Genomic DNA, 23,554 nt, shown 5'->3' with positions numbered 1-23,554 from the left:
AAGTAACTTAGAGGGTGGCCAGAGGGTTGGGGAATCCAAAACAAGAGGGCAGAACCCTTAGAGCCCAGTCATTCACAGTGATGTCAGGAAGCACTTTGTTATAGAGTGGTGAAAATTTGGAACACTCCTGCAAAAAGCAACAGCTGCTGGGGTTAACTGAAAATTTCAAAACCAGGGTTAATAGACTTCTGGCAGGCAAGAGAAAGGCTACGGAACCCACAAGGGCAAATGGAATTTGGATACATACTGTTGTCTAACTGACGAGTAGAACAGGCTCAAGGGTATAAGTTGCCTCCTCCAACAGTTTCTAAATTATACAAGTTTTTGTTTCACAATACCCAAGCAGAACAAAACACACTGCTCACTGCACAGTCACTATCTTTGACTTTTAATGACAAGAAGTCCTGATTTTTGTTTTCAGTGTGTACATTATAAGGTTATTTAAACAGTCACATTTTACAAGATACAGAAAATCAAAAATGTTACATGTTTTCCCCTTTCCACAAAACAGACAGTACAACATTGTAATTCAGAGGAAAACAGATAAAAAGGGGAGTTTAAAAATCCAATAATAATTTTCCAAGTAGCAGTCCGCTTTTAAAATTATAGAGAAAATAAATCTGCATCTTGGGAATTGAGTGAAAACAGTTACATTAGTTGTGTCCTGAGGAGTAATAGTGCAAAGTGCCATGGCATTTTAACTCAAAACAAGTCAGATAGATTCTGCTCCATCCTGAACTTTCATTAATATCTTGTCGCTGATTCATACTGCTAAACTTCTCTTTCCGCTAATGACTTCTCCGACAGACTCGTAATAACCACAGGAGGGGATGGCACAAGTGTTCCAATATTTTATTTTAGGAATTACGACTGAAATCAGAAGCTGCGAATTGATCCGATATACAACGTATAATTTTTTTTAAAAATTCAACCCTGCAAAAGCACAGCTCGTGTAGGAAGACAAATTGTATGTCAAGAATCAAAAATCAGACAGATCTGTTGGGCTGTGTCAAAAATTGACGAAGAATATCAGAATGTCCTAACAGTTTTTCTCCCCTCCCTTTTTTGTATCCATTGTTAAGGCGTTTGGTGTACCATAATGCATTCATTTAGTTTCACTCCATACAATTCTACATAACCATTAGTTTGAAGAGTTTAGCCTTAGCAATGGGCCAGTGAAAAATAAATTTTAAGCAAAAAGAAAAGCACGTTCCCAGACACATTTTAATTCCAAGCTCCCTCTACATGTTGGTTACTTGTGTGACATTGCCAGAGGAGCTAAGAGACTAATGACATTTAAGGAATCTGTTCTTTGGATACACAATTGGTATTGGTCAAAAGTTATTTTCATTCAACACATTTTACAATTAACTAATGTCTGCCCCACATTTATGGTTGCAATCTGTACTAAATTGCCCTTTTGGTTGCCATTCTATCTGGATTTACAGAATGTAAAAAAATGTATTGAAAACAAGGTGAATACAAAATTGGTAATATTGATGAATATTTTAATTAAAATATGATTCTCTCTTTTGCAGTTCACTCCCCGCCCGGAGAACTATGTTCAGACATAAACTGAACTCCATTAGTGCTCCCCAGTATAGTTCACCATATGAGAGTCTGGGCAGCGTCCATATGCTATTCAACCATGGAATCAAATCACTCCTACCCGCATCCAATTGCCCCACACACATTTCCCAATGGGTGACATACACACCAAGAGTGGGAAACCCTTCCCATTTTTCCAATACAGCTTAGTAATGGATGAGGCCAATTGTAACAGCCAAAAGATCGGTTAACGCATTATAGACCAAACCTGGAATTTTCCTAGTCCAAACTAGCAACTCGCTAAAGCTCCTTCGACAACACCTTCCAAACCCACAAATCCCTACCACCCAGAAGGACAAGGGCAGCAGATGCATGGGAACATCACCACCTGCAAGTTCTCCTCAAGTCACACAACATCCTGAGTTGGAACTATAATCGCTGTTCCTTCGCTGTCACTGGGTCAAAATCCTGGAACTCCCTTCCTAACAGCGCTGTGGATGTTCCTACAACATTGACCACTGCAGTTCAAGACAGTGGCTCATCACCACCTTCTAGAGCAATTAGGGATGGGCAATAAATGCTGACCTAGCCAGCGACACCCACATCCCTTGAACAAATAATTTAAAAACTGCTTAGTGTAATGCACATTTATTCACTGAGCCAAGGACAACCCACATAACATTTAAAAACTAAAAAATTAAATATTTTTTCAAATGTTGTTTGATCATTTAAAATGTCAAAGATCCAAAACTCTGTTTAAACAATGGCCAATTTAAAATTTGCAGAGAAGTGAGCGTTGCTGCCCTAAAAGAGAATGCGAAATATATGCAAGAACAAAAGGTCATGGGTCAGTGATCTGAAATAAACACAAGCAATGGCTCTGGTTGCTATCTGTGCAACCTTTCCAAAGAAAATTCATTACAGGTTAACAGCTACACCACATCTGCAACTACCAGACTACATCCCACCCTATACTAAGATCAGCCACATCACAGCAGCCGAAGACAGTGGAATTCTTACTTTGCATGCAAACACTACAGTATATCCTACACCAATAATGTTCCAATATTCAGCCCAAGTTTGCCACAATACCATAGCCCCAACTAGTCTGTAATGAACTCTGGATAAAATATTTAAGTTAGCTGAGACTCTGAAGCGTAAAAGGCTTAAAATTTTGTTTGTTGAAAGGTGACACCTTTTCTTTTCCAGGAGCATAACTAGGTATGGAATAGGACACTAAGGTGGTTACGTTAGTCATTAGCTGTTAATAACAAGTAATTTTGGATCTGTAAGCTTTGTATCCCCATCTTACCACAACACATATTAGTGCTGCCACCAAGATTTCAGTGAACATGACAGTGAGAGTGTGCATACCAAGCCCTGTAGAAGTATCACACCCCAACAAGAGACGACACTGCCTGGGGTAGAAACGAGCCATGAATTGGAATGGAGAAAGCAGTTGGAGGTTAGTGTAGATCAGTTTCATCCCTCTGGGCTGGAGGAAAAGACAGCCAGTACTTCCATTTTGGATTACCACCCAGGGACTCACTGGAAAATGAGTGTGTGGGTACACTGGATGAGAATAGGACAGGGTTAATAGCTCAGGCCTCAGTGGAGAATCAGTCTGATGGCCATCTATGCTCAAGCCTGAAGCAGGGCCAATTCAGTGAGGGCTGCCAACACCAAATGGACCAAAACCCCAGGAAGAGCTCATCGGAGGAAGAAACTGGAAGTAAAGAAAGATTCACATTCAAGCTCAAGTTGTCCTTGGAGGCAGTGCTTCCAGTTACACAAGTGCTGCCGATTACAGGTTGATTATTCATGACGACGACAGCTGGAGCAGTTGTAGAGATAAATTATGAGCATCACATAAAATGCATCAACATTAAACACAGGTCATTTTGCCTGTAGCATTTGGCAGTAAAACCATAAATAATCCTAGCAACAGAACCGTATTATGGTTTTCACTGACTAGATTAGGAAAGTGAGAAAAAAATATAAATCACTTGGGTGAGGTATTGTTTTAATAATTTAGGCATCAAGTACAATTTTGTTTATATAAATCAAGGTTGTCCTTCAAACAAAGTCAGGGCAATTCCACCTTAACTATATCTTAATTGAATCTTAACTTTCAGTACAGCTATTAAGCTTGCAACCATCTCTAAACCAGCTGTTTATAAACTGGTGACCATGGATCCCTATAAGTTTATGAGAAGTTACCCACAAAATCATGGCAAAAATCTGTATTCGTTAACGTTTCAGAGGGCTATGGGGAAAGAGCAGAAGCAGTGGGACTAATTGGATAGTCCTTTCAAAGAGCAGGACAGATCTCATGCCTGCCACGCTGCATGATTCTACAATTCCAATGCCCTGGTAATTCTGTACAGCTTTGCACCTTCACTGATAAGGAACCATTTTGTGCAATAGCAGTGTGGTCTCTTTGGAAGTGCGACGACAAATGGGAGAGTGCGTCAATTTACGTAGAAATGTTTGAAAATTGCAAATCAAAGTCAGAGAACACCTGTTACAGTTCAAATTGAGAACAATAAGTTAAAAATGCTAATTTTTAGAAAATAAGGCAATAAAATTGGTCTTTGAAGAATCAGATCAATGTTGGGACACACACGATTCATCGCCCATTCCTCCACGACTCAACTCTCCAAAACAATTAGTTCGACTAACAACAAAGATTTTTCTGAATTTTTATTCCTAGCATTGCCATTCTTGCAGCATTCTTTAGCTACAAGATAGCAAAGTGTGAAAGAGTCCCATTTCTGCAAACACTTACCCATTTAAGCCAACAGGAAACTTGGTTAATTCAAGTAATAAAAAATTAAACCACTCTACTTTCAATGGTCAATTGACAATGATTTCTCAATTTCCCCCATGTGTTTCTCTTTCCCAAAATTCAACCTACAGTTACAGGATTGGAGTTCTTTTTTCACATATATATTTATATTTCTATTAAAAAGTAATAAGATTTATGAACAGATAAACCTAAACAACAAAAGCAATTATTAGAAACTCAAACCCATTCAAAGGGTGATCTGAATATCTACCAAACGATCCCAGTCTATTCTCAAGCGAAGAGAACTGGCACCAGGACTGATGCCGGTGAGCAGAGTAGTCTAGAATTTGATCACTGAATTTGGATGAGAGAGTGAACAAATTCATCTAAAGCAGCAACAGGCTCAACAACGAGGCGTGATCTGATTTTATTCCATTGGCATTCTTGATGGGGGGTTATTTTCTCCATTTCTTCCCCAATGATTTATAGCCAGCAACATGAGCCAAGGAATCAGTTATGGATTCCTGAATATGGGCAACGTGGAACTAATCTTAAACCTCAGCCCAACAGCCAAACACATATCACAGTGAATGTTGATGTTCTCCAATTGCTGCTCCACCCTGCGTGAAAGACTTTCACAACCTCGCTCGTCCCTATGTTCCTTCATGAGCTATGAGCCTTTCACATCTGTGAAATAATAGGAATTTAGAGTCAGTGGCATATTCTAAATATTAAAATTTGCTAACCTAAGATTTGATGTCCACGAAATTTTGTCGCCATTCCATAGAGCAGGAATTGAAACTAGGGCCTTCTGCTCTGTGGCTCTCAGTTACACATTTGCTTTATCAACTGAATTACATTATAACACAAGATATAGGCCTAACCCTGTTCTTCACAGTTAGCACTCAGAGGTTTCAATGATCTACAAGAACATGAGGCCTTGGTTTGAAGACTTCCAGTATATAGAAAATAGGTGCAGGAGGAGGTCATTCAGTCCTTCAAGCTGCTCTGCCATTCAACATGATCATGACTGATCTTCTATCTCAACACTGTACTCCCGCGCTCTCCCCATACCCCTTGATGCTTTTTCCTCCTCAAATATATTCAGTAACTTGGCCTCCAGCCTCCTGTGGTAGAAAATTCCACAGGCTCATCACCCTCTGAATGAAGAAGTTTCTCTTCATCTCAGTCCTAAATGGCCTACCCCATATCCTGATACTGTTACCCCTCCAGCCAGAGGAAACATCATCCCTGCATCCAGTCTGTTCAGCTGTGTCAGAATTTTATGTTTCCATGAAACCCCCTCTCATTCTTCCAAACTCCAGTGAATACAGGCCTAGTCGGCCTAATCTCTCCTCATATGACAATCCTGCTGTGCCAGGAATCAGTCTGGTGAAGCTTCACTGCACTCCTCTATGGCAATTATATCCTCTCTTAGATAAGGAGACCAAAGCTGCACACAATACTCCAGGTGCGGTCTCACCAAGGCCCTGTACAGCTGCAGTAAGACATCCTTGCTCCTATACTCGTCCTCTCGCAATGAAGGCCAACATACCATTTGCTTTCTTAACTGATTGTTACACCTGCATGCTTGCTTTCATGATTGCTGTGAAAGGATACCCAGGTCCCTTTGTACGTCAACTTTACCCAATCACCATTTAAATAATGCCCTGCCATTCTGTTTTTCCTAACGAAGTGGATAACTTCACACACATCCATGATATAGTCAGTACGGTCCTCCACATCACTGCTTCACTAGATCGGAGGTCAGTATCAAGCAGGATGTTGCAATTGAACTTGAAATCTAAACTGAGCAATTTAAGTTGCAAAGTGACAATATATACCTCACCAATCTGAATCCCCGGATACTAGAAGTCACGTTGCAGAATTAATTTCTTTCATACAAATTAGTATTTTTTTTCCAATGGAAAATGACTAACAAAGCATTTCAAAAGTAAGGAACAAGCAAAACAAATTAAAATGGCACAGTAACTATAAAAATAATGTATATTAAATAACCACTGCACCATTTTTGTAGAATGGTAAGAAAATTAAAAATACAGAACCTGTTTTTTTAAACAATTCTTGCTCTATTTGCTGGTATTGACAATGTAGGAGTAACCGAATATTTTATTTGCACTCAGTGTTCATCACGACTACCAAAACTCCTCTCAATGCAGCACAACATGTGCAAAAGGTTAAGAAGGGCTGAAACCAACTAAAGGGATCTATGGAACTCCGGGCCCACTTCCTAGGAACCGCAGTGTACTCGGAGACCCAGGACACAGTGTCACACTTAACTTTTAACAGTTATTTGCAAAGAGGAGCAAAATCTCAGTTTTCAACAAAACCCTCATGGACGAGCAGCTGCAGAAAGAATGCCATTCACAAAATGAAAATAAAACTTTAAACAGGGCAAAGATGATTCCAATTGTTACCATCTGCCTGTAAGTCTTAATCCCCACTGGTAATTCACTGCTATGCTCAATTCCAGAGTTAAGATTTAATCATCAATCCCCAAGAATGTTCTTTTAAGTTGGTCTTTAAAAAACACAGGCTGAAACAATTGTTAGATACGTTCTAATTAAGCATCATATTTTATAGATCGATGCAGGTTAATATTAGGTCTATCGTCCACTTGTCTCCTGACCATGCTATATCCTTCCATGGTGCCATACAGTACCTCCTCACCCAAGACTTGTCATACCTTATGTATAAGCCTAGACTGAGTGATTGATGAGTATTCAGCCACAAAGGGCACCAGCCAAGTGGGGTCCCATCCTCACGTGACCTTACACACAAACAGGGGGAGTTGGATTCCTAATTAGCTCCAGGCCATACAGAGCACGCAAGGTCCTAGAATCAGCTGCGGGGCTGTGCTGATTTCCCATTCGTTTTAAAACACTGCTTGAAAGCACCCATGTCCCAAACGTACTCAAAGCATGCAACATTAACATGATTGCAAGCTGATCTAAAGGAAGAATTAAGATTACTGTGCCGTACCGGTTTTGTTCATTTTAGATGGCGTTGCAACAACTCCAATCCATTTATTCATTAAAGCTTTTTTTTGTGAAATAAGGAGAAATGTTTGAGTGTGGCAGGGTAGAGGTAAAATGTTGCAATTCTCTTTGTGCTCAGCTCACAGGCAGCCTCCTTGAAAATAACATGCTGGATATTCTGATAACTCAGTGTCAGGGCTCTAACCTTGCAGAAGGCCTTTGGTTCAAACAAAACTATTAGCCAGTGAAACACACAGACTGAACAAGAATAGAAGTTGCAACTCTGGCATGTATTGCACAAAAAAGTGCCTGATTTACTGCCAGTCTGAGCACGTACAGTAACTGTGGTGTGTAGTACTTACCTTCTACAAGGAACATCTAAGTAGCTTTCTAGAATCTGTGGTACCATTTGTACACTCTGATGTTCTTGACATTCCCAACAGTCGTATCACAAAAATCAATAAAAAAAAACTCAACCTTAATGACAACCCAGCACAGACCAAGGGTCAAATAGGAGATCTTCACACTCAAGTTATTCATTAGCTGTGCCCTCACAGGAACAGAGTAAAAAAAGTTGACCAATTAATTTTTTAAAAATCATAAATTGAGAAGTCCTTTGTTTGAAAATTGATCCTTGGCTGAAAGTAGAAAGTATACTGCCAGTTACTTCGGCTGGGATTGACATTTACCCAACACAGAGCCAGTCAATATGGGAACAGCATTTAACAGTGACTGAGTGTGAAAAGTTAATGCATACAGAATTATTCCAACATCACCATACATTTAGCATCTTCAACATCTGTTAACGCAACCCATGAATAGTCTGAATCTGAATGAGCAGAGATTCACTCAGTAGAATATCTTGCTTGTATTGCAAAGTGAACAATGAATAAGTGTGAGGACAGGAAGGTGTGCCATGTTAAATGGTACAAGTTCAAACATCTGATGATAACGCTCAATAATTAACAGGGCTCCCAATCCTCAATCAGCAGACAAAGTTGGAGAGAGAGCTCCTGATTTATGTCTCTACAGCCAGAAAGAACAGCTCATTTCAGTAACTCCAGATTACCAAGTCTTTAGAAGACACAGGGGTAGGTCTTAACCCAATACATTAAAAAAAAAACAATATTATTAATTTTTGTAACAAATTTTCAGAAGTTTGTTTACAGCCACTGTCCATCATACCAGCCCATTTGATAGAAGTATCTGATGCTTCCACATGGCACAGTGTGGTTATGGTGAGAGATGGGAAATGGTAAGAAAATAAACAGCTAAAAAAAAGGACCAATTCTATGAAGTGATACGTTATGGACATACCTAGTGCCAGTTTGGTAAAGAATCATCTGACTATCTCGAGAGTTAATGAAATTCTACAAACTCTTCCAATGCCTGAGGAATCTGGCTTTTGTAACTGATGTTGTGAACTCGCACGGCTCGGGCGGCCAGGCACTTTAGGCTCATTTTCATCTGAGTCTTGAGGAGGATTTCGGATACGCCAGTGGTGCTCTTGTCCAATGGGGTCTTCTTCTGCTTGTTGGTCATGTCAGCGTGGGCGCCAGCCTCCACCAAGCTGATGATAATGGCGTGCAGTGTGAGGAAGTCGCTGATGGGCCGGTTGTACTGCACGATGATGTGCAGCGGGCCGTTGCCATCCTTATCGACGGCATTCATGTCGGCACCGCAGTCGAGCAGCAGCTTGGTGACCTGAGCGCTGGGGAAGCTGCACACGTCATTGGTGTGGAAATCGTCCACCGGTGTGCCCGAGTTCACAGCCAGGTGCAGGAGGCTGGAACCCTCGCGGGTTCGGGGATCCAGGTGAATCAGTTTGTAGATCTGCTTGTTGATGCGCGCTCGCTCCTCCTCGCAACACTGAGTTTTGGTGGAGATGCACACGAGGTACAAAAAGGTAAAAATGTTCGACTCACAATTGTCCATGGCTGCGTGAACGTCCACTTCAGATGAGTCTTTGATCCGTGCCAGCCCTCTTTCTATTTCCAGGACACTGCATTTCAAGACACTCTCCACATCCCGGGCCTTCACCGGCTCGTTTAAGTGTATCATCTGAGAAAAGACCTGAGCAAACCGCAGAAGATCTTTGTGGGTGTTCCGGTTGCCTTTCTGTCGCAAGTGCAAAGCGTGGAGCCACAACTTGATACACTGTTCAAATTCCATGTTGTCTGCATACACTGCCCCCCTGTAAATGATGGGATGTGAAACATCGATGTTGTCAGAGCCCAGAATCCGCTCACGGACTATCAGCCCTTCCATGTGGAGGGCGTCCCTGTCCTGTCGAATACCCTCGAGTTCTGGCAGGGTCCTACATTCAGTCCGCCCGCTATAAGCCTCGATGGAAGGCAGGGTGGCCTTCTCCATTGGGTTGTTGGGATCACGGTGCCGCTCAAGCATGGCCAGGTACAGATAGTGGTAGGTCTTCTCAATGTCGTAGTTCTCTCGGTCATTGGCGAAGGAGGCACCGAGCAGCTCCAGTGCTTCAATTCGACTCCTCCGGTCACAGTCCACGTGTGACAGCAGCAGCTCCACCACGTCTGCCTTGCAGCTCTCCGCCGCCACCTTCAGAGGTGTCATCCCGTGGCCATTCACCACCATGGTCGCCCGCCACTTCACCAGCTCCTTCACAATTTCCAGGTGGCCAGCCTCAGCAGCAAAGTGCAGTGCAGTGGCCCCACACTGTGCCTTGGCATTGGGATCTGCGTGCTGCTCCAACAGGTACCTGAGAAAACAGACAACAGAGGTCTCAGGACAATAGCAAAACACCGGGGATGCTGGTATTCCAAAATCAAAACAGGGAAACGCCAGAAATACACAGGTCAGGCAGCATCCGTGGAGAGGAACAGTTAACATTTCAGACCGCCAGTAGCTTAGAATCACGTATTTCACAACAAAGGAAATTCCCAAACAGATCAGTAGAGAAATGCACCAACTGATGTGACGCAGCATCTTACATTGAAACAGTTCCAGATTAAGTACAAACCGGGCTGCTGCGTTAGCGGAGGCATTAATAGGGGTGTTACAACTAGCCTCAGCACCGCTGGAGGGGCCAGGGAGGAGAAAGATATACAAATAATGAAAAAAAAATTAAAAAGTGAGGATGCTCCCTTCTGACTTCTACCCTGTGATGCTATTTGCGATGTGTAGGTCACTTGTGATGCCCTCCACAGAAAGGGTATGATCAGACTCAGCTCTCCTATTAGGTTAGGTTATCTGCTAGACTCACTGCTAAGGCTCACAAACAACTCCTAGTCAACAGAGCATGGCAGCAGAAGGTGAAAAAGAACTATACCGCCCCCCAAAGAGAGGAGTCGGTGCCACCTAAACAGGAATGGAGAAGGAATCGAGCAGAGAAATCTGGCAAAGAAAACTAGAGTGAGGGGGAAAAAAGGGAAAGCCAGATTCAAGGCCTTAAAAAGGATAATTTGGCAACTCCACTCCACAATGAATTAGCTGAGAGAGAAAACACTGGACTCGGGAAACAGATTCAATAGTTACGTTCAAAAGTAAACTGAATATGTGCCTTTTGTGCAGGGCGATGGGGGAAACGCAGGGCAGCGGGACTAATTGGATAACCCTTTCAAAGAGCCACAACAGGTACAATGAGCTGAATAAATCTCAGCACAGGAGGAGGCCACACAGCAAGCATCCAGGTCCTGCACAGCAAACCTTGCAAGTTAGTAAACACCACAGGATAAAGTTAAAAAATGAGTATACCAACAACTATACGATAAAGACAGCAGGTGGTTGTGTGTACCAATCATTCAACCCATGCAGCAAAAATTAGCTGAGCCCTGAGGGAGCAGTTTCAGAACCTCAGTTATCAATCAACATACTACAGATAAAGCTCGATTGTCTGATCTGTCACAAGTGATAAATAATTCAACTTGTACTATTCTGTTAATCACAAGGCACAATTAATTTCCACAGTTCACTTGTACAAGAACCAACCTGCCTATTTGGTTCTGAACCACACAAACCAGCAGGTCCCAGGTTTGATCCCTCCACTGTACTGAGCTATTTAATGATCTAGATCAGCAGTTCAGGCTCTGGCAGAAACGAATTGAGTTCACACCTCCCAGAAATTGTACACTGATGTCAGATTAGGACTTTGGAAGGAGTAATTTGACAAGGAAGTATTCAATGAATGGCATGGCACTAGGAAGTTCTAAGGAACAAAGGGTCCTTGGCGTGTGTGTCCATAGACCTCTTAAGGCAGAGGAGCATGTTAGTGGGGCCTTTATCAATCGAGTCATAGATTACAAAAGTAAGGAGGTCATGTTGGAGTTGTATAGAACCTCGGTGAGGCCACAGCTGGAGTACTGTGTGCAGTTCTGGTCGCCACATTATAGGAAGGATATGATTGCACTGGAGGGGATGCAGAGGAGATTCATCAGGATGTTGCCTGGGATGAAACATTTAAGTCATGAAGAGAGGTTGGATAGACTTGGGTTACTTTTGTTGGAGCAGAGAAGACTGGAGGGGTGACCTGATCGAGGTGTACAAGATTATGAGGGCATGGACAGGGTGGATAGGGAACAGCTGTTCCCCTTAGTTGAAGGGTCAGTCATGAGGGGGCATAAGTTCAAGGTGAGGGGCAGGAGGGAATGTGAGGAAAAACTTTTTTACCCAGAGGGTGGTGACGGTCTGGAATGCACTGCCTGGGAGGGTGGTGGAGGCAGGTTGCCGCCTCACATCCTTTAAAAAGTACCTGGATGAGCACTTGGCACATCATAACATTCAAGGCTATGGGCCAAGTGCTGGTAAATGGGTAGGTGTTTCTTACGTGTCAGAGCAGACTCGATGGGTCGAAGGGCCTCTTCTGCACTGTGATTCTGGATTAGGTTAATCTCCTCCAGTCGTACAAGCCTCCGAGATCTCCGCTTTCCTCTCATTCTGGCCTATCCCCGATTTCCTTTGCCATCAACATCAGCAGCCATGTCGTCAACATTATAGGTCCAAACTCTGCAATTCCAACCTTAAACCCCTCCTCCTTTATGGCGCTCCTTAAAACATACTTTTTGGACCAGGTTTCTGGTCACCTGACCCAATATCCCCCTTATGTGGTTCAGTGTCAAGATTAAACTGATAATCACCCCAATGAGATGCTTGTAATTTTTCACTTCGTTAAAAGTATTACAAAAAATGGAGATTGTCATTCATTCCCCAAATGAGAAAAAGAACCCGAGTTACTTACATATGCAAAATGGCTTCTAGGTGAAGTAATGAAGGACTGCTGCCAACCAGAATCACCACCCAAGTCAGGGGGATTAAAAACACCACCACTGCCAGTCACTAACTATTTTAATTGATTAGCACTGTCGGAATCCATGCTTTCATTTCTGACATTACAATAGTGACCACACCTAAAAAGTACTTCATTGGTAATGAGGTGATTGGAGGTCATAGTAGGTGCTATAAAAATGCAAATTTCTTTTAACTAAAGGGCCATTTTTAAGAGCTCTGTAGTGGCGAGACCTGGGACTGAAACTGAACTATGTCATACGAGCCTTCTGATCAGAGGACAGCGAGAGTTGCAAATTGGATATCAAATCGGATTCCCCCGTGGAAAGAAAGCAAAACTCAAAGATGCCCAACTACCGCAGACTTCTATGAAACAGAAACAAATGAGCAGATAAGCCCCATTTTGGGAAAAGTAGGAAAACACCAAGTGCTCATTCTTCATTCTCTCACACCCACTCCATATAAAATATTCTAGTTAAAATGGTTCAAACTATGAATTGTGGCAGAATGGAGAAATACACCAAGGGAACAAATTCAAAACATATGGCCGAGAGTGTAACTGCTCACAGGAATCACTGCATTCCTGTTATTACAGTTGTAATCTATGGATCTCAGACCGCTTAAAACATCTGCAGGGCTTCTTTCTCAACTTAGATCAAAACTATGAACAACAATTTTAACTGAACAATTCCACAGTTAACCCAACAAAACACTGGAAATTGTGAAAACTTGCATTTATATAGCACCTTTTCACATCTGCCACCAAACACACTAATGAGTTACTTTGAAGTAGTCATTGTTGCTATGTAGGCAAACAATGGCCATTTTGCACACAGTAAGATCCCACACAGCAGCGAGACGAATGGCCAGTGAAGCTGGCTTTGACAGTGCTGGTCAACCTTCCAAACAGAAGATGTTTACTGTCTGCAAAAGTGCCCCGAAGAAACAAATTTCCAGCCTCCGAGAAACAAAAGGTTCCCCCCGCTTGTAACATTCACCAGTACAACCTCCAGATTGTAATGTTTAAAAAAACAAGAAGTAACTTGCATTTATTTAGCGCTTTACACATTTTGGCCAGGGCACTAGGTGAACTCTCTTCAGAAGAGTACCATGGAATTTTACATACACTTGGCTTAACATCCCATCCAAAGCATCTTGCCTCCAGCTATATGGCATTCTCTCAGTATTACATAAACTGATTGTGGATCCAAATACTCGTGTATTCAGACACTGCTGGGCTCTGTGAGGCTCCCATGAGCTCACTCATCAGGAGCATTCCTTGGTTCAGATGCAGTTTGCACAGAGGTTAGCTTAGTTCCACACAAGTCAACCTTCCAAACAGAAGATGTTTACTGTCTGCAAAAGTGCCCCGAAGAAACAAATTTCCAGCCTCCAAGAAACAAAAGGTTCCCCCCACTTGTAACATTCACCAGTACAACCTCCAGATTGAAATGTTTAAAAAAATCAAGAAGTAACTTGCATTTATATAGCGCTTTACACATTTTGGGATGTTCCAATTTGCTCTACAGTAAATTGCATTGTTTTTAAAATGTAGTCGCTGATGATTTGTAGGCAAGCCCTGGAGCCAACAAACACACAGCAAAGTCCCAGAAAAAGCAATGAGAAGGACCAATTGATCAGGGCTTTTTTTTTTGATTGAGGGATAAATGTTGGCCAGGACATAGAGAGAACTACTATGGTCTTCTTTGAATAGTATCGTGTTCCTTTGAACAAGCATACATTGCCTTGGTTTAATATCTATCTGAGAAATTCCAGTAAGTCAGCACTTGCTTAGCACCTCTGAAATATCAGCCTAGATTATGTGTTACTCCCCTGGGCTGAGGCTTGAACCTATGACCTTCTGACACAAAGACCAAGAATGCTACCAAAGAGCTGAAGCTTCTGTGTAAAAATAGTATGCGCTCAAGTGCAGACATTGTTGCACTAGAGGCTCCAAAGAGACAAAAATCAATATAAGAGAAAAGCAAATATTGAATGCCAAGTACTTCTGTAATGAAAACTAAATGGACAAGCATTTACAACTGAACAAATCCTCTAGCCAAACAATTAAACTCCAAGTGTCCAACTAAGTGTCTCCACATTGACAGAATGCATTGTGCACATGATATAAAACTACAACATGCATAAAACAAGACAACATCCTTAATGTGACCTGGAGATCTGATAGATAGAAAAAAATGAGAGAAGGCAAAGGGGAACAAGATAAATACACATAAACAGATTAATACTTTTCTACACAATTGATTTAGAGATTAAATTTACAGCTAGACTATCATTAACATTTGTGTCTTTATTACTGCAACATTAGTGTTTATTTCAGTGCCACTGGCAACCTTTTCAAGGTTGAAAAAGAAGTGCTGACTTAGAAGCAGTGGGATTTTATATTTGAAAATAATTAGCAAGTATAGCGATAGCAACAATATTCAGCTAACAAGCTATAACCTTACCCCACTTAGTGCATTATTTTCATATCCAACTGCTCCCCAGTGGATGGGCAAGCTCTTGTTAATTCAAAATTGTCCTTTTGCACGCAAAAAACAACAGGAGTATGCAGTCGAAGTAAGCAACTTAATTGGAACAGCATTTACCTTTCCTGTGCTTGCTTAAAAAATTGAATCAGCGGCTATTACAAATTAAGTGACTTTTGAATTAAAAAGGAGACCATTTTAATGGCAGAGAGACAAGATAATGGAGCTTCTATAGAGGAAAGGCATTATCAATAAAAATCTCACGCACAATATGCCAATACCTAAGGGCAAGTAATACTCTTTTTTATTCAAAGGAAGCATCAGTAGTATAATTGGTCCATCCAAAATAAAAATGCATGCAAAGCATTAAAATAAAATGTGGTTTTCAATGTCGATATAAAAGGACAAGTTCCATCAAGGACTTTAGCCCTAATGGTGGACCCTGCTATTTCAAGGATACTGAGGCATGTAAAAAGCATTGGAAGAGGGACAGTCAGTCAGAGCAAAAGCTTGATCAAAGAGGTAAGTTTTAAGGAGGGTCTTAAAGGAGGAACGAGAGATAGGGATAGAGATACGCTTAGTGTAGAATGATTAAACTGGGGATGTTCAACAGGCCAAAATTAGACAAGACATTACAGGGATAGGATTTGAAAACAAAAATAAGAATTTTTACAAAAATTACTGTTTAAAGTAACAGCATATTTAGCTCAGCTGAAAATATTCAATATCTACGTATGGCACCTCTCCATATACAAAGTGCGCTGACCCAATAGGAGGCTCTATATTTGACACACAGCTATTTGCAGCTATCACTGTACTGTGCCCTTGATATGTTTGGGCATAATTTTGCAATCACGAGGATTGCAGTATGTGTGTACTTGAGGATTTTATTTCACTGTGACTGTAGCTTGAATTACTGATCACCGTTATTTTAACAGCATTAGCCCATTTAGCAAGGGGGGGGGGGCGGTGTATGGAGGAGGGAGGGTATGGGGGCAGATTCCTATCCTGGCTATATAATGATATTCTCAAATAGACACCCTTTAGTATGCCTATGGACTGAGAATCACTCAGTGTGATGACACAAACAGCTTTATCACTCCACATGCTCTTTCTTCCACCCCACCCCCCCTCACCCTCTCTTCCACCCCTCCCCAAGCCCACTCAGCCTATCCCACCCCCCTCCCCTCAGACCACCCCCACATCCCCCACCCCCCCAAGCCACCCCCATCCCCTACCCACCCCTCTGCCCCACGCCCTCCCACCCACGCCTCCACCCCTCCGCCCCATACCCTCCCTCCTCCATACACCCCCTACCCACCTCCTCTCCCCCTTCACTCCATACCTCACCCCTTCGCCCCCCCCCCCCATCCCCTCCCACCCCTTCATCCCCCATCCCCTCCTACCCCTTCGCCCCCCCATCCTCTACCCACCCCTCTGTCTCTATCCCCTTTGCCCCCATCCCCTACCCACCCCATGCCCCATGCCCCCCCACCCACACTTCCACCCCTCCGCCCCCATCCCCTCCCTCCTCCATACACCCCCATCCCCTCCCCCCCTTGCCCCCCCATCCCCTCCCTCCTCCATACACCCCCATCCCCTCCCCCCCTTGCCCCCCCATCCCCTCCCTCCTCCATGCACCCCCATCCCCTCCCCCCCTTGCCCCCCATCCCCTCCCTCCTCCATACACCCCCATCCCCTCCCCCCCTTGCCCCCCCATCCCCTCCCACCCCTTCACCCCCCATACCCTACACCCCTCTGCCCCACACCCCCCACCCACGCCTCCACCGCTCCACCCCATCCCCTCCCTCCTCCATACACCCCCATCCCCTCCCCCCCTTGCCCCCCCATCCCCTCCCACCCCTTCATCCCCCGTACCCTACCCACCCCTCTGCCCCACACCCCCCGCCCACGCCTCCACCCCTCCGCCCCCATACCCTCCCTCCTCCATACACCCCCATCCCCTCCCACCCCTACGCTCCCCATCCCTTACCCTCCACTACGCCCCCCCATCCCCTACCCACCCATGCCTCCCACCCCCGCCTCCACCCCCCTCCCATCCATCCTCCATACACCCCCCCCATCCCCTTCCCTCCATACACCCCCCATCCCCTCCCTCCATACACCCCCCCACCCCCCTCCCGCCCCTTCGCCCCCCCCATCCCGCCTCTTCACCCCCCATCCCCCTCCCGCCCCTTCGCACCCCCATCCCCCTCCCACCCCTTCGCCCCTCCCGCCCCTTCGCCCCCCCATCCCCCTCCCGCCCCTTCACCCCCCCATCCCCCTCCCGCCCCTTCGCCCCCCCATCCCCTCACCCCCCCATCCCCTCGCCCCCCCATCCCCTCGCCTCTTCGCCCCCTCATCGCTTCACCCCCCATCCCCTCACCCCTTCGCCCCCCCATCCCTTCACCCCCCCCATCCCCGTCCCACCCCTTCGCCCCCCCATCCCCTCGCACCCCCATCCCCTCGCCTCTTTGCCCCCTCATCGCTTCACCCCCATCCCCCTCACCCCATTCGCCCCCCCCATCCCTTCACCCCCCCAGCCCCTCACCCCATCGCCCCCATCCCTTCACCCCCCCATCCCCCTCCCGCCCCTTCGCTCCCCCCATCCCCTCGCCCCCTCATCCCCTCACCTTTTTGCCCCCTCATCCCTTCACCCCCCCATCCCCTCACCCCATCGCCCCCCATCCCTTCACCCCACCATCCCCTCACCCCATCACCCCCATCCCTTCACCCCCCCATCCCCTTCCCGCCCCTTCGCCCCCCATGCCCCTCCCGCGCCCCCATCCCCTCGCCCCTTTGCCCCCCCATCCCTTCACCCCCCATCCCCTCGCCCCCCATCCCCTCGCCCCCCATCCCCTCGCCCCCCATCCCCTCGCCCCTTTGCCCCCCCATCCCTTCACCCCCCCACCCCTTCGATCCCCCCATCCCTTCACCACCCCCATCCCCTCGCCCCTTCGACCCCCCCATCCCTTCACCACCCCCATCCCCTCGCCCCTTCGACTCCTCCATCCCTTCACCACCCCCATCCCCTCGCCCCTTCGACTCCTCCATCCCTTCACCACCCCCATCCCCTCGCCCCTTCGACTCCTCCATCCCTTCACCACCCCCATCCCCTCGCCCCTTCGCCCTCCCCATCCCTTCACCCCCCCATCCCCTCGCCCCTTTGCCCCCCCATCCCTTCACCCCCCCGCCCCTTCGATCCCCCCATCCCTTCACCACCCCCATCCCCTCGCCCCTTCGCCCTCCCCATCCCTTCACCCCCCCATCCCCTCGCCCCTTCGCCCGCCCCATCCCTTCACCCCCCCCATCCCCTCGCCCCTTCGCCCGCCCCATCCCTTCACCCCCCCCATCCCCTCGCCCCTTCGCCCTCCCCATCCCTTCACCCCCCCATCCCCTCGCCCCTTTTCCCCCCCATCCCTTCGCCCCCCCATCCCCTCGCCCCTTCGCTCCCATCCCTTCACCCCCCCATCACCTCGCCCCTTCGCTCCCATCCCTTCACCCCCCCCATCACCTCGCCCCTTCGACCCCATCCCCTCGCCCCCCCATCCCCTCGCCCCTTTGCCCCCATCCCCTCGCCCCCATCCCCTCGCCCCTTTGCCCCCCATCCCCTCGCCCCTTTGCCCCCCATCCCTTCGCCCCCCCCATCCCCTCGCCCCTTCGCCCCCATCCCTTCGCCCCCCCATCCCCTCGCCCCTTCGACCCCATCCCCTCGCCCCTTCGACCCCATCCCCCCGCCCCTTCGACCCCATCCCCTCGCCCCTTCGACCCCATCCCCTCGCCCCTCCATCCCCTCGCCCCTCCATCCCCTCGCCCCTTCGACCCCATCCCCTCGCCCCCCCATCCCCTCGCCCCTTCGACCCCATCCCCTCACCCCCCCATCCCCTCGCCCCTTCGACCCCATCCCCTCGCCCCCCCATCCCCTCGCCCCTTCGACCCCATCCCCTCGCACCCCCATCCCCTCACCCCTTCGACCCCATCCCCTCGCCCCCCCATCCCCTCGCCCCTTCGAACCCATCCCCTCGCCCCGCCATCCCCTCGCCCCTTCGCCCCCATCCCCTCGCCCCTTTGCCCCCATCCCCTCGCCCCATCCCCTCGCCCCCCCATCCCCTCGCCCCTTCGCCCCCCCATCCCCTCGTCCCCCCATCCCCTCACCCCCTTCGACCCCATCCCCTCGCCCCCCCATCCCCTCACCCCTTCGACCCCATCCCCTCGCCCCCCCATCCCCTCACCCCTTCGACCCCATCCCCTCGCCCCCCCATCCCCTCACCCCTTCGACCCCATCCCCTCGCCCCCCCATCCCCTCGCCCCTTCGACCCCATCCCCTCGCCCCCCCATCCCCTCGCCCCTTCGACCCCATCCCCTCGCCCCCCCATCCCCTCGCCCCTTCGAACCCATCCCCTCGCCCCGCCATCCCCCTCGCCCCTTCGAACCCATCCCCTCGCCCCCCATCCCCTCGCCCCCATCCCCTCGCCCCTTTGCCCCCATCCCCTCGCCCCCCATCCCCTCGCCCCATCCCCTCGCCCCATCCCCTCGCCCCCCCCATCCCCTCGCCCCTTCGCCCCCCCATCCCCTCGCCCCCCCCATCCCCTCACCCCCTTCGACCCCATCCCCTCGCCCCTCCATCCCCTCGCCCCTTCGACCCCATCCCCTCGCCCCCCCATCCCCTCGCCCCTTCGACCCCATCCCCTCGCCCCCCCCATCCCCTCGCCCCTTCGACCCCATCCCCTCGCCCCCCCATCCCCTCGCCCCTTCGACCCCATCCCCTCGCCCCTTCGACCCCATCCCCTCGCCCCCCCATCCCCTCGCCCCTTCGACCCCATCCCCTCGCCCCCCATCCCCTCGCCCCTTCGCCCCCATCCCCACTCCCCTTTGCCCCCATCCCCTCACCCCCCATCCCCTCGCCCCTTCGACCCCATCCCCTCGCCCAACCATCCCCTCGCCCCTTCAACCCCATCCCATCGCCCCTTTGCCCCCATCCCCTCGCCCCCATCCCCTCGCCCCTTTGCCCCCCATTCCCTCGCCCCTTTGCCCCCCATCCCTTCGCCCCCCCCATCCCCTCGCCCCTTCGACCCCATCCCCCCGCCCCTTCGACCCCATCCCCTCGCCCCTTCGACCCCATCCCCTCGCCCCTCCATCCCCTCGCCCCTCCATCCCCTCGCCCCTTCGACCCCATCCCCTCGCCCCCCCATCCCCTCGCCCCTTCGACCCCATCCCCTCACCCCCCCATCCCCTCGCCCCTTCGACCCCATCCCCTCGCCCCCCCATCCCCTCGCCCCTTCGACCCCATCCCCTCACCCCCCCATCCCCTCGCCCCTTCGACCCCATCCCCTCGCCCCCCCATCCCCTCGCCCCTTCGACCCCATCCCCTCGCCCCTCCATCCCCTCGCCCCTCCATCCCCTCGCCCCTTCGACCCCATCCCCTCACCCCCCCATCCCCTCGCCCCTTCGACCCCATCCCCTCACCCCCCCATCCCCTCGCCCCTTCGACCCCATCCCCTCGCCCCCCCATCCCCTCGCCCCTTCGACCCCATCCCCTCGCCCCCCATCCCCTCGCCCCTTCGACCCCATCCCCTCGCCCCCCCATCCCCTCGCCCCTTCGAACCCATCCCCTCGCCCCGCCATCCCCTCGCCCCTTTGCCCCCATCCCCTCGCCCCTTTGCCCCCATCCCCTCGCCCCATCCCCTCGCCCCCCCATCCCCTCGCCCCTTCGCCCCCCCATCCCCTCGTCCCCCCATCCCCTCACCCCCTTCGACCCCATCCCCTCGCCCCCCCATCCCCTCACCCCTTCGACCCCATCCCCTCGCCCCCCCCATCCCCTCGCCCCTTCGACCCCATCCCCTCGCCCCCCCATCCCCTCGCCCCTTCGACCCCATCCCCTCGCCCCCCCATCCCCTCGCCCCTTCGACCCCATCCCCTCGCCCCCCCATCCCCTCGCCCCTTCGACCCCATCCCCTCGCCCCCCCATCCCCTCGCCCCTTCGAACCCATCCCCTCGCCCCGCCATCCCCTCGCCCCTTCGAACCCATCCCCTCGCCCCCCATCCCCTCGCCCCCATCCCCTCGCCCCTTTGCCCCCATCCCCTCGCCCCCCATCCCCTCGCCCCATCCCCTCGCCCCCCCCATCCCCTCGCCCCTTCGCCCCCCCATCCCCTCGCCCCCCCCATCCCCTCACCCCCTTCGCCCCCCCATCCCCTCGCCCCCCCCATCCCCTCACCCCCTTCGACCCCATCCCCTCGCCCCTCCATCCCCTCGCCCCTTCGACCCCATCCCCTCGCCCCCCCATCCCCTCGCCCCTTCGACCCCATCCCCTCGCCCCCCCATCCCCTCGCCCCTTCGACCCCATCCCCTCGCCCCCCCATCCCCTCGCCCCTTCGACCCCATCCCCTCGCCCCCCCATCCCCTCGCCCCTTCGACCCCATCCCCTCGCCCCCCATCCCCTCGCCCCTTCGCCCCCATCCCCACGCCCCTTTGCCCCCATCCCCTCACCCCATCCCCTCACCCCCCATCCCCTCGCCCCTTCGCCCCCCCCCATCCCCTCGCCCCCCCATCCCCTCGCCCCCTTCGACCCCATCCCCTCGCCCCATCCGACCCCATCCCCTCGCCCCATCCGACCCCATCCCCTCGCCCCCCATCCCCTCGCCCCCCATCCCCTCGCCCCCTTGCCCCCATCCCCTTGCCCCCTCGCCCCCCCCATCCTCTCGCCCCCTCGCCCCCATCCCCTCGCCCCCCATCCCCTCGCCCCTTCGACCCCATCCCCTCGCCCCCCATCCCCTCGCCCCTTCGACCCCATCCCCTCGCCCCCCATCCCCTCGCCCCCCATCCCCTCGCCCCTTCAACCCCATCCCCTCGCCCCCATCCCCTCGCCCCCATCCCCTCGCCCCCATCCCCTCGCCCCCATCCCCTCGCCCCTTCGACCCCATCCCCTCGCCCCCCATCCCCTCGCCCCTTCGCCCCCCCCATCCCCTCACCCCCCCCATCCCCTCACCCCCCCCATCCCCTCACCCCTTTCGACCCCATCCCCTCACCCCTTTCGACCCCATCCCCTCACCCCCCCCATCCCCTCACCCCTTTCGACCCCATCCCCTCGCCCCCCCATCCCCTCACCCCCTTCGACCCCATCCCCTCGCCCCCCCATCCCCTCACCCCCTTCGACCCCATCCCCTCGCCCCCCCATCCCCTTCGACCCCATCCCCTCGCCTACCCATCCCCTCGCCCCTTCGCCCCCCCATCCCCTCACCCCCCCATCCCCTCCCCCCCATGCCCTCGCCCCCTCGCCCCCCCATCCCCTCGCCCCCCATCCCCTCGCCCCTCATCCCCTCGCCCCTCATCCCCTCGCCCCCCATCCCCTCGCCCCCCATCCCCTCGCCCCTTCGCCCCCCACCCCCTTGCCCCCCCGCCCCCCCATCCCCTCGCCCCCTCGCCCCCCCATCCCCTCCGACCCCCCATCCCCTCGACCCCCCATCCCCTCGACCCCCCATCCCCTCGACCCCCCATCCCCTCGACCCCCCATCCCCTCGACCCCCCATCCCCTCGACCCCCCATCCCCTCGACCCCCCATCCCCTCGACCCCCCATCCCCTCCGACCCCCCATCCCCTCCGACCCCCCATCCCCTCCGACCCCCCATCCCCTCGACCCCCCATCCCCTCCGACCCCCCATCCCCTCGACCCTTCACCCTCCCATCCCCTCACCCCTTCGCCCTCCCATCCCCTCGCCCCCCCCATCCCCTCGCCCCTTCGCCCTCCCATCCCCTCGCCCTCCCATCCCCTCGCCCCTTCGCCCCATATGCCTCCATCCCCTTTCCCCAATCGCTCCCCTGCCCCCACACCCGCTCTTCCAAACCCCACCCCCATACCCTCCCCCATCCCCTCCACAGCCTCTGTATTATCGATCCCTCCCCTCCAATCCCCTACCTGACCACCTGGGCGTGCCCCTTGTAGGCGGCGATCATCAGGCAGGTGTTGTCATATTTGTTGGCGATGCGGATGTCCGCCCGGTTCTCCACCAGGTAGCGGACGATGTCCAGGCGGCCGTCGAAGCAGGCGGCCCGGAGCGGGGTGGAGTTGGTGGCCGTGGTGTGGTTGACATTGGCGCCGTTGGCGACCAGGAGCCGGACCACGTCCAGGTGTCCGGCCCCGGCCGCGCACCACAGGGCGGTAGCCCCGTCGATCACGTAGCCGTCGAAGCGGACGGTGCCGGTTTGCTCGGTCTCCACCCGGTAATGTTCCAGCAGCAGCTTCACCACTTTGGAGTGGCCGTTGCGGGCGGCGGCGATGAGGGGGGTGGCTCTCTGCCCGCCGGCTCCGACCCCGACCCCGGCTCCAGGCCCGGCCCCAGGCCCCGGGCTCACCTGCGCCAACAGCCGCCGGCTTTCGGCCTCCGAACGGTTCAGCAGCAGCGCGGCCAGCGTCAGCACCCGGCCCTCGCTCGCCGCCTTGTACACATAGGCCGCCAGCGACTCCATCAGCCACCGGCCG

At 51.6% G+C, this 23,554-nt stretch overlaps 1 protein-coding gene across 2 annotated transcripts; it reads right to left on the bottom strand.

Moving 5' to 3' along the window:
* Positions 1–372: 372 nt before the first annotated feature.
* On the bottom strand, positions 373–23,541 carry fem1b (fem-1 homolog b). 2 transcript variants are annotated; one of them, XR_005941445.1, is made up of 3 exons: positions 22,991–23,541; positions 7,698–10,066; positions 373–5,023 (listed from the first exon to the last, which is right to left on the bottom strand). XR_005941445.1 is itself a non-coding variant. In XM_041175063.1 (3 exons), exons 1-2 carry the CDS (start codon positions 23,539–23,541, stop codon positions 8,695–8,697), a joined length of 1,923 nt encoding a protein of 640 aa, XP_041030997.1. In that variant the 3' UTR covers positions 373–5,023; positions 8,653–8,694. The 2 variants fall into 2 exon arrangements, 1 of the variants encoding a protein (XP_041030997.1); XM_041175063.1 differs by having other exon boundaries at positions 8,653–10,066.
* Between the last annotated feature and the right edge of the window lie 13 nt (positions 23,542–23,554).

Source organism: Carcharodon carcharias, chromosome 26 (assembly GCF_017639515.1).
Source record: "Carcharodon carcharias isolate sCarCar2 chromosome 26, sCarCar2.pri, whole genome shotgun sequence".
Classification (NCBI taxonomy): Eukaryota; Metazoa; Chordata; class Chondrichthyes; order Lamniformes; family Lamnidae; genus Carcharodon; species Carcharodon carcharias.
This window is presented reverse-complemented; position numbering and strand designations above follow the sequence as displayed.

Bases quoted from the DNA above. Each gene is read 5' to 3' on its own strand.
- fem1b (XM_041175063.1), bottom strand. From the start codon at position 23,541: ATGGAGTCGCTGGCGGCCTATGTGTACAAGGCGGCGAGCGAGGGCCGG. The intron at 10,067-22,990 runs GTAGGGGATTGG...CTGTTTTCTCAG, and splicing joins GGGCACGCCCAGGTGGTCAG to GTACCTGTTGGAGCAGCACG.